Source organism: Contarinia nasturtii, unplaced genomic scaffold (genome assembly GCF_009176525.2).
Source record: "Contarinia nasturtii isolate CC-2019 unplaced genomic scaffold, AAFC_CNas_1.1 Cnas_scaffold_350, whole genome shotgun sequence".
Taxonomy (NCBI): domain Eukaryota; kingdom Metazoa; phylum Arthropoda; class Insecta; order Diptera; family Cecidomyiidae; genus Contarinia; species Contarinia nasturtii.
The window spans coordinates 1,891,359-1,910,577 of NW_022197705.1; the positions used below are offsets into that span (position 1 = coordinate 1,891,359).

General features: G+C 34.0%; 1 protein-coding gene across 1 annotated transcript in view; it reads left to right on the forward strand.

The window, feature by feature from the left end:
* LOC116338120 overlaps window positions 1-19,219 on the forward strand; it is a 113,028-nt gene that overhangs the window by 78,301 nt on the left and 15,508 nt on the right. Inside the window, exons 3-8 of the mRNA XM_031763194.1 lie at window positions 3,609-3,735; window positions 3,817-3,837; window positions 3,915-3,972; window positions 9,740-9,875; window positions 10,206-10,339; window positions 14,628-14,759. Of these exons, the coding sequence (XP_031619054.1) occupies window positions 3,609-3,735; window positions 3,817-3,837; window positions 3,915-3,972; window positions 9,740-9,875; window positions 10,206-10,339; window positions 14,628-14,759 (608 nt within the window). The remainder of the gene's footprint in view (window positions 1-3,608; window positions 3,736-3,816; window positions 3,838-3,914; window positions 3,973-9,739; window positions 9,876-10,205; window positions 10,340-14,627; window positions 14,760-19,219) is intronic.

Below are 19,219 nucleotides of genomic sequence, written 5' to 3' on the forward strand. Positions count from 1 at the left end.
TGTGTGTGTGTATTAAGAGCTCATTTGTGTGAAAATGAGATTTGTATCATTGGGCCATTGTAAGTGCTTAGAATTTACGCCAAAATAAATAACATAATAACCATATTGAATGAGCCAACAAAATACCAAAATTGTGTCATTTTATAAAACACCCATTTGTTTGGCGCAACGATCAAAACAATGTGCAAAGAGCTTGTATTTTTATCATTATCATTTAAATTAAAGCAATGCATTATATGGTATGAAGTTTGAAAATAAAATGAACCCATTTAGCTGTGTGGAGCTGCGGTTGAAGCACGTACTTTAATACATGTATACGGTTTTTTGCACGATATCATGTGTGTGTGTTTGTGTGTGCGCGCAACATACAACTAATTCGTAATATAACCTTTTACTTGCTGGGAATGGGTGGCAAATTTTTGGCAATTTTAATTGTTACTTCGTATATTGTTTGTATCGTTTATGTTCACTCTGTGTGCGATGAGAACAAAGCACCAACATAACTGAATCAGTTATGCTACTAAAACCACACAAATTAAAATTTTAACCGAACAATGTGATAAACTCACACATACATACTTACATGGCGTTGCCTGGTTATTTCTCCAAATATAAATTGGATGTGGATTTTTTTTATTATCAATCTATGCACTCCAAGAATGACACGCACGTTTCTATTTTCGACACTTTGAATCAACTTAAAAAATCGATCGCATTTCAATCTTATTTCACTCAAATCGATGCCTGTGCGACGCATTTCGCATTTGTGGAAGGAATTTTCCATCGAATATTTCGAAGTAAAATTATTTCAACTGTACCAGTTGATATGCACTCTTGTTTCTTCCACTCTAAAAGTTCCACATATAAATAGTGTGTTGGACTACTATTTGAAAATAAGGGACTTAACACCATGAATATGATATTGTCATGATTTCGCATACATTCTTATTATTACAGCCCATTTCACACACACAACTCCGTCCGAAATAATTTAAAATTATAAATTTTCCTATTATGCTTTGCTTTCGTTTCATTTGAATACGCCGTTGCGATGATGACATTTTATTATTGTTTGGAAAGTTGATGTGCATTTTTCGGGAGGTATATAAATGTGCATGCGGTTTGTTAATGTGGCGAAAGTAATTTAATTTTATATATGACTTTGTACATATATTATGTAAAAAAAAAGCTTAACCGTTATCCATGGAGTGTGCAGTGGGAGAGCGAGTATGTGTGCATGAAAGGATAGCAGAGGAAGAGGGTGATAAAAAGCGCTATCTGTCGCCCATCACATTAATATCCTCACTTATTATATAAATGAATGATTACTCAACGCAGTCATATATGATGTTGCATGCTATATCTCTGCCTATGTCTATATGGTAACCTCCTAGTGGGCGAAATTTAAATACACATTTTCTCATTGAACACATGACAATTGTTTAGAACATTTTGTCCATTGAATGAAATAAATTTCATTCTCGCGACCTCATTTTGCATTTCCAATGTGGTTAACTGTGTTGTTGTTGTGTGTAACGGAAACTTATGCATATGTACGACTGGTGAGATTTTATGGCCGTATCTCCAAGTGTATTTTCATCTGTGAAAATGGAAAATTTGTTGAATAAACGAATTTAGTGAAAATGGGAGTGACCACTATCATAACATCAAAAAATTTATTGAGTGTAATGCTCGTTGTAGATTTATTCTGAAATGAACGTCAACAATACTCGATGTTTTCGATTTTTTTATTACTATTAAATCTTTCTTGGTGCGCACGGTGTCGAAATTACCAATAAAAACATGAAAATTATTCACATAAATGCTTGAAATCTGTATTAAATATGGCAACTGATGCCAAAATGATATATCATTATGTATACATAAAAAGAGTTCATTCGAATCCTTTAATAATTTAAATGCTCAAGTACTTTTAGTGACTTATCCGATTTTATCGTTCACATTTTGCACCAATGTAAATCGTTCCATCGTATATATCGTTCAGTCCAGTATCCACATACGTATACGTGCACATACTTGTAACATTTTAATTTCCACCCTTGATGATATATCACCACTTCAAGAAGAAAGTAAATATTTACCTAAATCAAATGTTTTCATTTCTCAAGAGGGTATTTCCTGCACTGCAGCAGAAAAATGCTCCGCACCGACGTGCTTTTTTTTCGTGTTGTTAATTTTCTGTCACAAAACACCTTTTTTGCGATACAATCTATATTATGAGCACGCAAAATGATTTCGCCCGCAAACTGTATAGCTTCGTAGGTTAAATTTCTGAATTGAAACGTTTTACTTGTAAACAAAGATGCAAATGTTATCTGATTGTATGATGAACAGCATACACATGAATAAAAGTGATGATAAAACATTTTATGTGGCACAAATTCCAAGGAATATGAGCAATGGGTGATTTTATGAGCAAGTCAAACAATTCTTACAAAGCATTCTCCTGTTCATTGTAAAAATATTAAATTCATTCATCATACACACTTTTCCAACAACGACAAATCAAACAACATCTGAAAAATGTAATTTTGGAAGAGCATATCGGAACACAAATAGCACATATTTTAGAAAGAAATTCAATAGTTCAATCGTGGCACATGGGACATATACATTAGCGGGTATAGTGGGTATAGTGATTGAAAAAATATAATATAAGAATCAGCATGACGGAAAACTCGTACAGTCGTACACTCTCAATTTCTGTGGGTAGAATATGACCAACAAAAATTTGGTAGTTCATAATTGCAATTGCAAAGAACACGATAGCACTCTGTGAATTAAGGCAAACATTTTCAACTGATAGTTCAACGAAATCAGTGAAAATACAAACATTTGTCACTTTTTCGCTTTTCTTTGCTATTTCTTTTTTTGTTTTGACCGTGCCCCCCAACTATAAACGAAATCCTGTATGCGCCCTTGTCGCAGATTAAAAGGTTAAAAATATAATTGAACCGGTTATGGTTGAGAGAAACACGAAAAATATTGGCAAGTAAATGAATGTCTCATTCAACTGACTATATTTTTGCCGCACAGCCGTTATTTGGTCGAATACATATATATTGAAACTTTATGGAAACGACGACGACGCCGTCGAAGAAAAGAATTCCGGAGACCTTATGCGTGTTGTACCACTTTTTGTTCTATTCCAAAGACAGTTTTTATTGATCACCATCTTCTTATGGCAAATGTGTTCGATTTATAATGCTTTCTTAATGCGGATTTAATGACGTGATGTTAGTGCACAAAGAGATTTTTCCGATTTCATTTTTTTACGATTCTCATTAACAATGCAACGTTGTCAATATACTTTTTCAATTTGCCACGCAAAAAATAACAACGACAGTTGTCACATGAATGCTTTCTGGATTCCCTTTTGAATTTTCTTTCGATTAAGTACTCGTACCCAAATTATATTGCAATAAATGCAAATGAAGATGTTTTTGAGAATGCCATTAATTGGAATAGTTGTACTACAACAAAAACTACTAATAATTATTGAGATCTTTTCAATAAATTTTATCATTTTTTGTGAACAAAACAGATTTAATCTCATTTAAATTGTTTATTTGTTTATTTCATTGCAGACATTACATTTGGATTAACTATTCGCATTGAGGTTCCGTTGGGTGTCCGTCGTGGTGATGATGCGCATTTAGTATGCAATTACAATTTGGAAAATGATACTTTATACAGTGTAAAATGGTACAAAGGGTATGTATTTCTATAATTTCGACAGGCCCATTTTTTTGAATTCGCTCATTTTCTATTTTTCTCGTATTCTATTTCGCCTAGTCGGAGGGAATTCTATCGATAGTAAGTGTTTTGAAATTAAAAAGAAAATCATCACATAAAATTTTCATTTTATAATTTTGAATTTCATTCTCGTTAAGTTTGCCAAAAGAAAATCCGGCTATGAAGCTGTTTCCGGTGGCCGGTATAAATGTGGAGGTAAATTCAAAACCAAATCAATTCGTTATTCTTTCAACGATAAAAATCAAATTTCTATACACAAAGATTTAATTGGTTAAATGCGTTTCGAATGATAATGCTGAAAATTCGAGCAAAATGTTCGTTTAGCCATTGGATCGGCCATAACAAATTTTTATCAAGATTGAGATGCCGTTTAGTATTTTAATACTAATGTACAAGTTGTATGGTGAATTGTCTAAGTTTCCGAGAGTTGTGGATAGTATCATTCATTATTTAATGCAGATAAAAATCAGAGCAGGAAGCATGTGCAAAATGACATTCATGCACGCGTACTGTAAGCATAGATGTTCATGTCGACATATTTTTGTACTTGGAAAATAACATTGTCGTCGCAACACATAAACACACACACACATACATCGAAAAATCCATCCACGTAGCAACAAACATTTCCCCAAACATGCAATGCATTGAATCGGTTTGAATATTGCGTTAACAAGACCGTTTCACCAAAAATCTCCAACATAATAGCATCAAGGTTTTGTTTGATTTGAAATCCCCGTAAAACTACCTGCATTAATAGGTCGGCTATCTGATGGATTTTGCTAGTCAGGTTATTCGTATACCTTTGGATCAGGATTTTCTACACTATATCTAGATGATGCATTCGCGGTATTTCATTATCTTTTTTGTGTGTACGGTTGTAACCGTGCACACATTGTACGCGATACATACAAGCATACATATAGGTCGTATTACAAGAGTTCATTTTTTTTTCGTAGATAGAAAATTGTATGATACAGTTCCGGAGTAAGCAAAACACACACATAATGTATATTGAACATGTGAATACATAGATTTTGTACAGGGCTCAATATTTGATGCAATCGCCAATAATAATTCATCGATGATGCGATCCGGATTGGCCGATTTGAATTTACGTGTGTTACATAGCAATCTTATTGATGGAACCGATGGAAAACAACGATGATGGACACAAATAAAAATCAGCGGCTAATCAAAGTGTGAAAGAATTTTGCATTTTATCACTTCGATTTGGATTACCGACATCTATCTCAACTGCTTTTTTACATCATTTTATGTTTTAACGAATTTTAGAATATGTATAGATATATATATTTTGTCAAAGCACTAAAAAAGTCAACGGGCACGATTCCAAGTTCTATTGCACAAATAGACGCTCAAAAGAATTGCATGCGATATCATTGCAAAATTCCAATAGCCAAAATAACTGTCGTCTGCATATTTTTCATTGTGAACACTGTACGCTTTAAATGTAGTTGGAATTGTTTTTGCAAGGTAAAAGTTGATGGAGCGATTGAAATCCTACCGAAGGTACTACAAAATTGTAATTTCTCTCTCCTTTTATCGTAATATAACGTTTTATCGATCATACATGGGGGGCTCCATTGAAGGATGAAATGAGTTTTTTGTTTGAATATTTTGTCCTATTCTGATGAACCTCCCTCAAATTGCCGACTGCGCCGCGAAAATATCATTAAATGTTAGAGCGCGTTTGCAGTAGACCAATTTACAGAATTGTATTTTAGCATCAAGCGTTGAAAGGGCACCAAATATTTCAAAATTTTGTCAATATTTTCCCATCGAATAAAATGCTCAGCAATGCACAGTGAAACTTACAATATATTGTTTTGGTGTCTTTTTACAAACTTTTGTGTGGAAGTCACCAGTTCAATTGTGATTTTCGTATTTATTAACATAAAGTAACATGAATGTTGTGCATTTGGAAAATGCATGGTTCGTTTTTTTTTGGTGAATAGCTTGCAACATGTCGATGCATAATGTAAGGTCAATATTTCCGTAAGCCGATAAATGTTTCTAAAGTTTAAACGACAAATGTGGTGTACAATACTACAGTAAAAAGTTTTCAGTTTTCTTCGGGAATTTTGAATAATTCATCTAATTTACCATTGTCGCCAGAAAACTTGAGCACGTAGTTTTGTTTTGCATTTTTATTATAAGTTTTAATTCCTTTTTGTTTGCCAATTCTCAATAGTTGCTGGAAAATAGATGTCGAACATCATTCGCACATTTATTTTAAACATTTCAAGAACTCTGAATCGACAGTCAAGTCCAGTTTATGGAGATTAAGTTTTCCACAATTTTCTCGGTCCAGTTTCATTTGTTTATTCATTTATTTTGATTAAAGTACGTACATAAAATTGATTTTATTGGACTATTTTTGGCAGATTTGATATGTTTTGTTCTATTTACTAATGCTCAATCTACGAATAATAGCATGAGGTAGAAATTGGCAATTTGAAGCCAAAAATCCAAATGTATTGCATGTTATAACTAAACCATATAATGAAATTATTTGAGAAATATTCTTTGGCATCGTCATCCATGTTTGGTATTGATTCAATCACATATTTTACATTTATGTAATATGAACGAATGAAAAAGAGACGAAAGCATAAGTCAAAAATAATAATCATAGAATTTTGGAAAAAATGGGTTACTTTTGGAGCATTCTTTCTTCCGGAGTGAAATCTAGAGTGAAATGTTAATTGAAAATGATTGTTTGATATCAAAATTGGCGAAATACCACGCAAAAATCATTCCAATGGTATTTTTTTTAAATATTTATTTTATGAAGTTTACAATTTGTATATAATAATCGGTCACTCGTGCCGAACGATGATTTCACAACTGGTGCCCAAACAAGTCAACTCAACTTCTGAAACGTCCAAGATATTTATTTAAATACGGAATGCTTATAACTTTATTTGTTCACAAACAACTCGTAAGTTGTTTCTTTCGCAATTCCAAGAGACCCGCCCAGAGAAACTATCATTGTTCAATGTTACGTTCTCAAGTTACCTCCGTGTTCCCTTCTCAAATATGATGACATTAACTTTTTCTTTCATTTTACCATAATATACATTTGAATCTAATCTTCTATTACGTCTCTATAGCGCCAAGGTAATAATTAAGTATCTAGATTGTCTTGGACCCGAGAAACCGAAAAAACACATAGTTCTCTTTTTTTTAATCCGGGTCCCGGGTGAAAGCCAATTGTTAAGCGACAAACAAAAAACACTCATACAAATGGATGGTGAACAAAACAAGTGATGAGATAAACCAAACGCCATGTAGAAAAACATGAAACAAATAAGAATGGAAGCGTTATAACATGCCAAAATAGACAACAATGATGTCGACAATGATGAGATGAAAAAGTGCATTGAAAAAAAAAGAAACCATAAAGACTTTGGGGATTTTCAGACGTTTAGTATCATTAATCAAGTAAGAGGAAATATGCCACATCATTATTATGGCTTCTTGGAAACAACGTATGCTGAACGACTCATGAACGACTCATGATGGTTGCAACAATGAAATGCGCGTTTATGTCAAAATGAAAAACAGCACCTAATCGTCATACAATGCACGATTTCCTCATATTCGTCTCGTGAATTATTTTGAACTTAGGCTCAAGGACAAAAAAAAACAGTGCAGTAGATATTTGCTTCCTCACTTCATTTCAAATGGTTTTTGCCAAAGTATCCCCTCACACTATCGTCCTTTTTCTCTAGTAAATGTACTCAGAAGTTCGAAAGCTTACACAGTATAATCTCGTTCATCTATTCGAATATGAAGATGTCACATTTCTCTTTTGGAATAAAAAGGTTTTTCCATCAGTAAGAATTCCTCCGAAAACAATTTCAATGCGCACATTTTCCGAATCAACAACTTTGTGTTTGGTTCTTTTGTCAAAAAATAGACAATGGGATTGCTTAGTTTTCATACACAATGTCTAATCTAGTTGGGAAATGATTAAAAATTGTGCAAAATCTTTCCTCTATTTTACCAAATTAATTTTTCAATGGTTTTTTTTTTTGAATACTGTGCTCGGTATAACAATTAAACAATGTTATATTCATTTGCTTTCTAGGCCACATTGGAACGGTTCGAATAATTGATTTCATATTTGTATGATTTTATCGTTGAATAGATTTGTCTGTTTGAATGAAAATTGTCAATTGAATCGTTTATGCAAGCGATTGAATTGATTTCAGGCAAATCAGAAATGACCATAATTGACCTCAAAAAAATGTCGACAACTTCAATTGATTTCCTTTCATGTTTGTATCAATATACAGTGTTCATGTGTGTGTGTGAAGTAAAAATGATTTCCAGCATACGCATCTACGCATCCACACAAGAATGAGTGGTTCAATGAGTTAAATGCAATCAAATTGACATCGGGTCGAAAGATAGTGAATAATTCAACAGAATAATTGAAAATAGTCAGGCTGACACACAAAACCATTAAACATTGTAACCAACAAATTGTATTCATCATTTTCGGCACACATGTCGTGCCCAACATAGAGTGCACACCGATTGACATCCTCACAGTGATGATGATGACATCGAAAATACCGATTGGGTCGCGTTAAAAAGAGACCGATAGTCCAATACAGAGATGAACTCACTTGTTCAATGTATACGGTAGTCACCAAAATAGAAAATTAAAATGAAATGATAAAACACAATGATATCGAAATTACGTATACAATTTAAACAGGGAAGCGTCCAAAAACCAAAATGGAGTACAAATTTTTTGCGTGAGATGAATGGACAAAACGAACGTTAGATATGTGTATTGGTCATTTATGTACATGTTGCATTCATTTTGTTTCATTTCGGGTTTTGAAGCAAAAGTGTTTGTCTTTGGACCAGCCTTTCATTTTGAATCCTTGGATTTTCGTAAAATATTCTCTGTATTTCTCTCACTTTTGCGCCAACAAGGCTAACATTTAAGGGAAACATTTTTTAGTGGCTTACAACAATGCAATTGCCGAACAGTTTTGTATTTCCTCTGTGATCGAATGCAGTTTCATCATCAATTTCTCTCGTTTTTTCGGTCTCGGTCTCTGTCTTTCTCTCTTTTTCTATTTTCACACAATTGAAACTTGGAACGATATGTCGAACGCAATGCTTGTCGGTGGTTTCTATTTGAATTTAAATTTGGAAAACGCCGAATTGCTTCCGTATCGGTTGATAAATTTTCGTTCGCTATAATTTGTGCGTCTGTTAGTATTTGCCCATAGTTGATTGGAATTGGAATATGCATGGCTATAGTTTAGGCGAAAATGAAGCAAACATTTTCCCCGTTGTGTACATGAGAAATTGACCAAAGTGACCACGAATCAGTGCACTGCACACATAAAATGCAAACGCATTCAAAATGCATGTATTAATGATTGTATAGGGAAATTTACTTGCTCCAACATACTTATCGATCTAGCTTGGAACAGTGCCATACTTAAGTCATTTATGCTCGAGGGCGTTATGACTATGGTGCCCTCCTCAACTCAGATATTTGTGTTTACAAAAATTTGCCATAAATTTTCTTTTACAATTTTAGAGAAAACGATATTCAAAAATTGTTTACCTTCGCATATGTGCATTTTCGATCGCTCATAAAATCATTGAAAACGATTAATATGCTAAATTTTGCTACTGTTGGATTTACTTACGATGGGCCGCACTTCCTGTCACATTCCTGTGCGGTCCTGAACAATTTCCGTCCGTAGGTAAAAAAAGGGACATGAGTTGGATAGTTGGCTGCTTACACTGATTTCCGAATCTACAAATTGACACGAAACTACGTTCGAATTGAAAGCAAACATTTGAAATGCATAAAAAGCTTGGTTATATAATTAATAGAAAATCTATTAGTTTTTTCGTAATGGTCATTATGCGTTTGTTTCTACCATTTTTGGTTTCACAGCATTTACAATCGAATGCCAGTCATGTTTTATTGAGAGCAGTTGAACCAAGCATATCGGGTAAATTTTCTTGTGAGGTTAGTGCCGACGCACCCAGTTTTCACACCGAAGTACAATCAAGTATTTTGGAAGTTTGTGGTAAGTTGAACAAAAAGAAATATATTTCATTGAATGACCTATTCATTTATGTGCATATCTTTAGTTTTAATCACAGCTTTGGAGCCTATAGACTTCAATGCAGTAGCTTTTATTACACATTTGAATGGTAGACAAAATTTTGGTTAAAACATTCAATTAGTAAAGAGAAGCTCGTTGCTTTAACATTGTTTCATAATAATTTTTTCTGTATCGAGTTTTTCAATTTAATGAAATATTAGTAAAATATGTAAAAAAAAATAAGAAAAAAATTATTCGAAAATGGTTGCAATATTTTTTCTAAAATACCCAACAACTCTCCAATCCGTACAGATTTACCAAAGCAGGTTCCAGTTATAACAGGGATTCAGTCACGTTATCGACATGGCGATACAATACAAGCGAATTGCACATCTTTTAACTCAAAGCCAGCGGCAAATTTGACGTGGCTGATTAATGATGTGCCGGTATGTATATTTTTTACATGTTATTTTATGATAAATTGACAAAGAGAATATATATCTCCATTCAAAAAAAATACATATAAATATTTTCACAGGCATTCAGAGTTGAAAGCTAATTAAATATTCATATTTTTCATAATGAAATTGGATATTTTTAATATTTGGTCGTACCAATGTGGTAGTGTCTTTCATCTCTGAAATACTCAATTGGCAAAAAATGAGCATAAGAGTCACTTAAATCGAATGTCGATTTTACATGACACCATTTGTGCTCAATGTGAAATATACAGTGGTGGCGTGGCAACCAAAGTGGTTACTGTTGAAATGAAGAGAATCAAAGTGTGAATAGGTCAATGAATGATGCTAGGAATGATGTGTGCAAATACGCAATTGATAACAGCTAACCAGCCAATTGTTTGTTCGCTTGTCAAGTTTTTAGTTCAATATAAAATTCATGTTTAATATAGATACACACCGACCAATGAAAATTATTGTATGAAAAATTATTGAGTGTGCACGAACTCTTGCAACACGCACACACACACACATCGATGTCAATCAAATGATGGAATTAAGCCAATGTGTTCGAATCACTAATAATACATGCATGTTTCGGACAAATGCACGGAGACATGATGCACACGCTTTACATGTGTTTGTGATGATTTCTATTTCAAAATGTGTTATTTCACCTCTTTATCCGATTGAATTGGAGTTTTCGGTCAAAGGTTCAATTGCGGATATTGCACACAGACTCAGCACACACACGCGCACACACACACACACACACAAACACACACACATTTTCAGGCGATTACCAAACAACATTATGCGAATACTGCACTTAGATAATATTTGCGGTTGCACATGTTGTCATTATCTATTAGAATATGTGTATGCTCAGGCAGTAAGCATTCACACGGTGCTCTGAATACAAAACGTTAGAGTAGACGCGAAGGGTAACGGGACGAAGACGACGAGGATATTTGGATTTACGTTATTTTCACTCCAAATCGACCGCATATTCAAATGACTCATCATCTTTTCACAAAAGATGCTGATTTTCTACTGCAACCATCATTGTCGCATATCAACAAAACAATTACCATGCAATTTATTATGTGGTTTTCGATTAGTCCATATTCCAAGCACAGCAATTTTGAGTCTATGCTAATATTGCACGTACGTCAAGTGTGTGCCCACCACATATCTGTAATATACATATAAAATACAATATGCTGAGGCTAGAGCTTTTGTATTGCAGCGCATGACCGCACATTTTATTTATTTGACTAGAAAACTTATGAGACCTTCGTGTTAGATCCATTTGTCCACTCGTACATTTAACCGAGTAACAAATGATAATAATTATTTCGACACTTGATTCTTCCTCGTTCGGTATCTTTGGACCACATTCTATGCCACTCTCTGTCTGTCTGTCTGTCTGTCTTTCTTTCCCTCCTTCCTTCTCGCTCTCTCTCTCTCTATCTCTGTCTCTACCTACCTATCTCTCAAAATTTTTGATTTGCTTCATTGAATACGAGCAGGGATTTTCTTTTTCATTTCAAATTCAAATAAAAAAAAATCTTATCCGATCTGAAGTACTTTTGCGGTTATTACTACATAATTTAATTGAATTTTTTTTTTGTCAATGTTGAGAGTAAATCTCTTTTGTATCATAAGCTCAATCGTATTTATTAAAAGTGGATTGAAGTACTCTTGAAATATAAATTTTTTGTCATTTTCACCTTCGAATCATTTTTTTGATTTCAAATTTAATTCTCCTCCTCTTGCATTTTGAAATTCGTATTCATTCAGGCGCGACGCTTGTATTTCCATAATTATTATGAATGTCACGAAAATGGTGCGAACATTTGAATTCTAATAGCATCAATTCTGTCGCGTATGTGTATCTGTATACATATATATAATTGATAAGGCTTCATTTATTATTGAAATTTCAATGAATGAAACAATATACCATGATAATGAAAACAAACGAAGATATTTTCGTGAACATATGGAAATTCAGTCGAAAAACGGGTCCGCAATGTACGCGAAACGAACAAAAATAAATACACTTGAGAGAGAAGTTGCATACACCCATAAGTGGTGCACACATAAGTAAATATACACAGAGAACAAGTGAGATAAACAGAGAGATTCGATATGATTCAACGACGTAGTCTCCATCTTCGTATTCGAATCGAAAATGAAAAATGATGAAGCAAAAGAAGTATGCGCGCCATAATGTAAACCGATATATGCGTTTTGTTGAATGTTATACATGGTAGAGCGGCGAATTCGTGCTCATCTATTTGTCGTGTAATCCGTTCCGTTTTTCGAGAAACAATTTTAATTGAATAGTCAAGTTGATGGAAAATCGTTTTTGTGTGTTCAATTACGATGTGCCAAGCGAAAGAGCGACAACAACAACCGTGCCTCGTAATACCAATGCCATTAACAACAAACAAGAGGAAAAGTATAGAGGACAAAATCGAAAAAAGATTCAAATACACACAAAAAAAAGACCGCCGTTCTTCGGAGAAAGAAAAAAATTAGAGCGCATCACCGTCGTTGAAAGTCATTGTAAATTGAAATCTCGCAGATGGTTGAGTTGCGAACGTATAAATGACATACCTTAACATTTAATTCTTTTTTTTTTCTTTCGGGAAAGCATATTGAGCAAAAATAAGGAATATTTGTACCCATGTCTCTTCTACTTTATGCACGCCAACTTCAGATACCATTTCAAACGAACTTTTAAATACGTCAATCAAAAAATAATTTACGTGTCGCATAGATACCCATGTGCGCGCACTCGTGTTCGCGTGAAGTAGCGTCACTCAATACACATCTGTATGTGTCCGTGTGTCACAAAACATGCGCTTGGGAATAATAATAATTTTATAAAACACAATCACAGCCACATATCGTAAAATTGCGATATGTCGACAGTGTGTGCGGTTTTGATCAACGCGCCATATCTTTTGATTGTGATTACTACTAGTGATACATGTTTGCCACCATAAAAAGGGATATACAGTACCGATACGATTATTGTGAACGATGATGATTTCTACTTTTGTGAAGTTCATACAAATAAAGATTGAAACGATGCATATACTGTGATATAGAGAGATACAAAGTGTCAGTGTGTGTGTGTGTCACTGTTTGCATACATTTACGTGGAGCATGTGTTGATTGATAATCTTTTGATCGTTTTAGTAATTTTATCTGCATCACTATACCTCTATTCTTCGATATTTCGTTGTTATATTGTTTGTCAGCGTTATGGTTGTGTGTCAATCCGTAATTCTCTGAGCTTCTTTATCTTATTACTCTCGGTGTGTGAGCGCATAGTTATGAAGGACATCTCTTTCAACATCCTATTACTCAATGTAGTGTTCAATTTTATTATTGTCATTTAGCAATGCTCATTGTACGCTGCAAATATGCACATTTACAATACGGAATAGCAATTTGGTTGTTAGTGCCTGGTGAATAGCAATACCAATCAAGTCTTATTCAACATTTTCATGGTTCAAAAGACATTTTGACACAAAGCATTTCAAATGAGCACAATGAAGTAACATAGTGTGTGCGATATAAAAAAGAATTGTTGCAAACGAAATTGGATTCTAAGTGGCAATATCGACGAAATTGTAGAACAGAAATCAAGAAGTTGCCAGTGGAGAAAAGCAGCTTTATTAATGCCAATTGATTTTGACTTTTTTTTAGAACTCATTGAGAGTGAAGACAGAAATAGAGGAAGATATAAAGAATATTTTCTAAAGTTAGATTTGATTTGTATGCGGTTTGGAAGGAAAGCCGTTCATTTATTATTGAAAAATTCTTTTTGTAACAAACGGATGAATTCACTTCAAAAAAATCTAACACAATTGCATTTCTCGGTATGATTTGGCGAGAGAGAGAGAGAGAAATGCATAGTTTCGTTTTGATCAACTTACCATCCAATCGACATTCCTTTTCATCACATTCTAGAGCTTCCATTCAGTTCACCACAATTTTTCTGATCAAATTTGCAATGAACTTATAGCCAACTGGAATATTTCTTTCATGAGCATTTCGACCTAGCAATCGAAAAACACTAAAGAAAATCTATAAATTAAAAAAAAAAACATGTTTACTTTTGATGCGATTGTTTGCGTTTTATGTTATTGAGAAGAAAAAAAATATCAAAACTATTATCAGTAGAATTTATTTTTGAAGCTTAAAATATTTGAAATATTCCATGAATATAAAACCGATGTTCTTTCATCATTTTCAGGCATCTCCGTCTCTTATTCGACAGCACACTCCAATTAAGAATGTCACAAACTTCTTGGAGACGACAACATTGGAAATAAATTTACTAGTCACAAATAGCTATTTTACCAGCAGCTCGCGAGGGCGACTTAAGGTAAGTTTTTTTGTCACACCGACTTTAATTAATTTTGCAAAAGAATTTAATGACATTTCTTCCGGATTCTCTTAAGATTTCGTTTGAAAATTGCGCTTTTTTTTACTCTGCTAATGTCAAAGTGTTTGTTTAAATATACAAGTTTAAATCAAAATCATGAACTTTATTTGACCATAGAAGTTGCATAGCCCGAAACAGCATCTCCAATGTGTGTTGTACATCTGAAGAATGTTTCGCAGCAAAAAGGATTAGCCGTATTTGATTTCACAAAGAGCCCTTTCCTTGTGGAAAGCTAATTAAATTTAATGGACAGAAATTACTTTGTGGAAGACGACGTAAATGAATTTTGCCACTGAGAGCAAGAGAGAGTCTTACAAATTTGACATAACGTTTACATTCATTTTGGTTTCGATTTTACCCCTTTTCATGCTCTTCCCTTTCCAATGCGTTCAATCAATTTAATGGCCACTTGTCCGTTAAATTTCACGACTCATGCATTTCAGCCTGAGCTAAAGAGCAAAAAAGGGCTACGGGGCAAGAGAACCGACCAATTTCCAGCACAAAAATTGATTTCATATTTGATTTGATTTCTTTTTGTTTGTCGCTATCGCGCAAAAAAAAAAAACACAATATCGAAACCGAAAATTAAATCCAAATAATCTTTAGTGCCAACTCATTATTTGAGATATATATTGTGAGTCAATTTATTGATTTCAAGTGTAATGTTGAACACGTGCGATGATGATATGAAATAAAAGCAGTAGCCAATTTCGGCAGCGAAAAGTGTTGTGTCATTGTGATTTTGATAAACCCTAAAATCAAGAATGATACTGATGAGCACATAATAATTTTTTCTTTTTCTTCTGCTTATACTCGGAATATTATCATTTCATTTATTTTATTCGAAGAGATGTAGAGATAGGAAAAGATTGGAACATGCGTGAAAGATGGCTCGCTATGTATGTAAATGCACATGTATTGTTGGCTTTAGATTTTGATGATGAAACGGGTTCTTTTGTTTTTTTTTTTTGTGGACGAAGAACGAAGCTTTGTACCGGATCGTTGTGGGTTAAAATGTCAGAATGACTGCAAGAAGATGTGTATTTATATTAAATAAAAACTACTGCAAGTGATTATAATAAACGAACACGTCCAAAACGTCTCTTAAGAAATTTGTTCTTGACTTGGCTAAACGCGCATAAAACTCGACTACGTGTTTCTGAAATGATGATATATCATCCTTGCTGCATTCATCTGTCACAAGCAAGTACGTTGAATCACTTCGATGTTCAAAGCGAACCCGACGAGCGCTCTCTTCCATTTTTGGCCACAAAAACACGCAAAAAACAAAAATAAATACAGTTTTCGCATACTTGAAGGATGATCATGTTTATTTCTCCGACTCAAAACTATAATTGAAAATTGAAATACCATACATTTGTTATGGAGGACCATGCGCCACAAATCATAAAAAATAATCATCATCATCTTATACCGAGAAAAAAGTAGATGCGTATCAAAACAAATAAGTCGCATTTGGAATTGAAAAGGCTTTTTTATATTTTATGGATATTTATTACGACGACTAATCTAACGATTCTTCAAGAAATATTTTCTATTTCTTCAAATTGCAGCCAATTCAAATGGTTAAATGTAAAAGATAAAAGAGCTTGAAATTGCGCGCATGTGACACTGATGAAGTTTTATTTGTTTCAAGCAATTCTTTTTTTTTTACTTCATTTGGCCATCTCGTTCGGGTTATTGTAAAGTAAACATTAAACGAATAAGAGCAAGAAACGGGAGAGCGAGAGCAAAAAAGGCGGCCAAACTATGTATAAAATGGATGTGGATAGAAATTGCAGCAGTAACGAAAATAACAGCAGCAACGAGATGCGCACGACATTAAGAACAATATTTAAACGTACCAAGAATTTCCACCATTTATATATTTCGCTACAATTCTCTTCTTCTATATTGTGTACAGTTTTTTTTTTCGGTCGCATTATGATTTCTATCCGAATGCTATTGAGCATGTATGTGACTCAGTTTGTTCAGCTCGTTCAACCTACTTTATAATTTTAATGCATTTCTGCGATTATACTTTATAGATATTTTGCAATAAACCTTGAGAAAATAAGGAAAACGACACAACCGAACTCACACAGTGATGTGGAAGAGAAAGAGATCGGGGTTCAGCACCACATCGGGCAAAGTCATGTGCAAAGATCTGAAAGCACGTTTCAATTTTTGAAATTACTTTGGTCCTTTTTAAGCTATCCAACCATCGTTCGTTCGCTCTTTCATTTCAACATTATCAAAATACACGACTTATGGTGAGCTATTGTGGTATAACAATTGCAAAAGGGAGCACACAAAAAAGAAGAAATTACTATTTATCGGTTGAGAAACGTGTGTTGCTTACATGGATATACGGCGACGAGTGCATAGACAGTGTGCGTTCTGTCAATGGAGGAAAAAAAAAATAAATAATCAGTCGATGACTTATCATCTGACTCATTTCTGTTAAATCAATTTCAATTAGGAGCTATTACCGAATCTGCTGGGATTATTATCTTCGGTTTCATCGAATTGACAATGCCTGTGTAGTGTGTATTGTGCATGGGAAATCGTTTCTCTTTCATGAAAATTGTTTACATTTATTTAGCAATTTTCATTCGACAAAGAGTCTCCACAAAACGGGCTCATATGTTGAATGAATCACATTAAAAACGAAATTTTGAAAAAATGAGTTTTTCAAAACCATTTTTAACCTAAAATTAAATACCAATATAAATGTTGACCCAGCCCAAAAAAAATTGAACCAGTTTTCACGGTTTGAATTGAATCTTTTTTGACTCTTCAATTTCTCAGAGGAAAATTCTTTGATTTGCAAATTTTTTGGTGAAAAAAAAATGGGAACCTTTTTTGGTGATCAATTGTTTGAGATATAGTCTTGGGACCTCCTTTTGATTTTCCAAATCTCTCCCCTTTGAATCTTTGGTGTTAGTACCGGGGGGTGAATCGGAAAAGAAAAATGGAAATAATAAAAAAATAATCGAAAGAATGGATAATAGTCCTTCAGTAATGGAATAGTAATTTTTAAATGATTACACCTTGGTTAGAATACACGTATGCCAGGCATAAATAACTGAGTCAAAAGTATCAATTTTGTCCGTCCGTCCGTCCTTCCGCTCGACACCAAAAAGTATGAACATATGCCTAAACGCTTTTCTAGTTATTGTCGGCTAAAGTGCATGCAAATGTGTAATTTAAATGATCCGCTCTAATCATGCGACTAAATAGAGTTGAAAAGTTGAGAAATAACGAAATGTCTCGATAAGATTTCCATAGATAAATGGTTCTTCCTTCTGGCATTGTAATAATAATAAACAATAAAACATGTCCAATATCTGAATACCGAACGCATAAAATGTTTATTATTACATTACGGATATTTATTAATAACATACTGTGTGCGGCGAGCATTCATTATTCGTTTGAATGTAGGCTCGAATGGGTTTGAAAACAATGCTCTCAACTAATGGTTGCGCACCGAACCAAAATACACGTATGTCCAGAAGACGTAGAATTTGTTAATGTTTCATTATTATTTACTTATGCGACCAGAGGCTGAGACGCACCACCAGTTATTACCTATTGAATTATGGCAAAATTAGAGCCTCTTCCACAAAGACAGACGAATGTGTATATGTCTAAATGTTGTTGTATTTGTTGTTTATTGCATATTCGGCCGTCGTTCACCTTTAATTGGAAAACGGCAAATATTTTACATCACAGTGTCCAGGTCCACCGAGCAACACACACACACACTAAGACCGATATTTGTTATCGTATTTTGGGAGATGTTGTTTGTATTTGTATTCATTTTCATTCCGTATGTAACACCATCGCCACGAATATCACGAGATTTTGCATTTGGTGTATTTTTGTTACACTGCGGATAACAATGCAGTGCACATGGCCATTTTACCATTACTACAAAGTTAGATTTCGATCGAAACCAAAACCCATTTTACTGTGAATAAGGTCTGTATTGAGCACGATAACATTTCAACAATTTCTCGATGAATTGACCCAAGTTGATTTATACGACTGTATCATCGCATTTTTGCCTTGCATCCAATGCTCAAGATCGTCTCTCTCTTCACTTGAGTTGGTTGTACATTCTTAAAGCAGTACGAGATTGTCTCCAAACATATAATAAAATGAACCGTTTGTGCGAGTGAGAGTGAGTGAGTGAGAGAGAGAGCGGGTGTTGCAATTTTCATTACTTTTTCATAATGCAACGCTTATGACGCTTTTCACTACACAGTGTATACACTCATTGTTGCAACTGCTCATACATATTTATTGCGTTACCGTTCTAACCTGCACCATTCTCACTTTGACACAGTGTATGATTTGAGTTGAGGTTTATGCTCTACATACCATTACCAGAG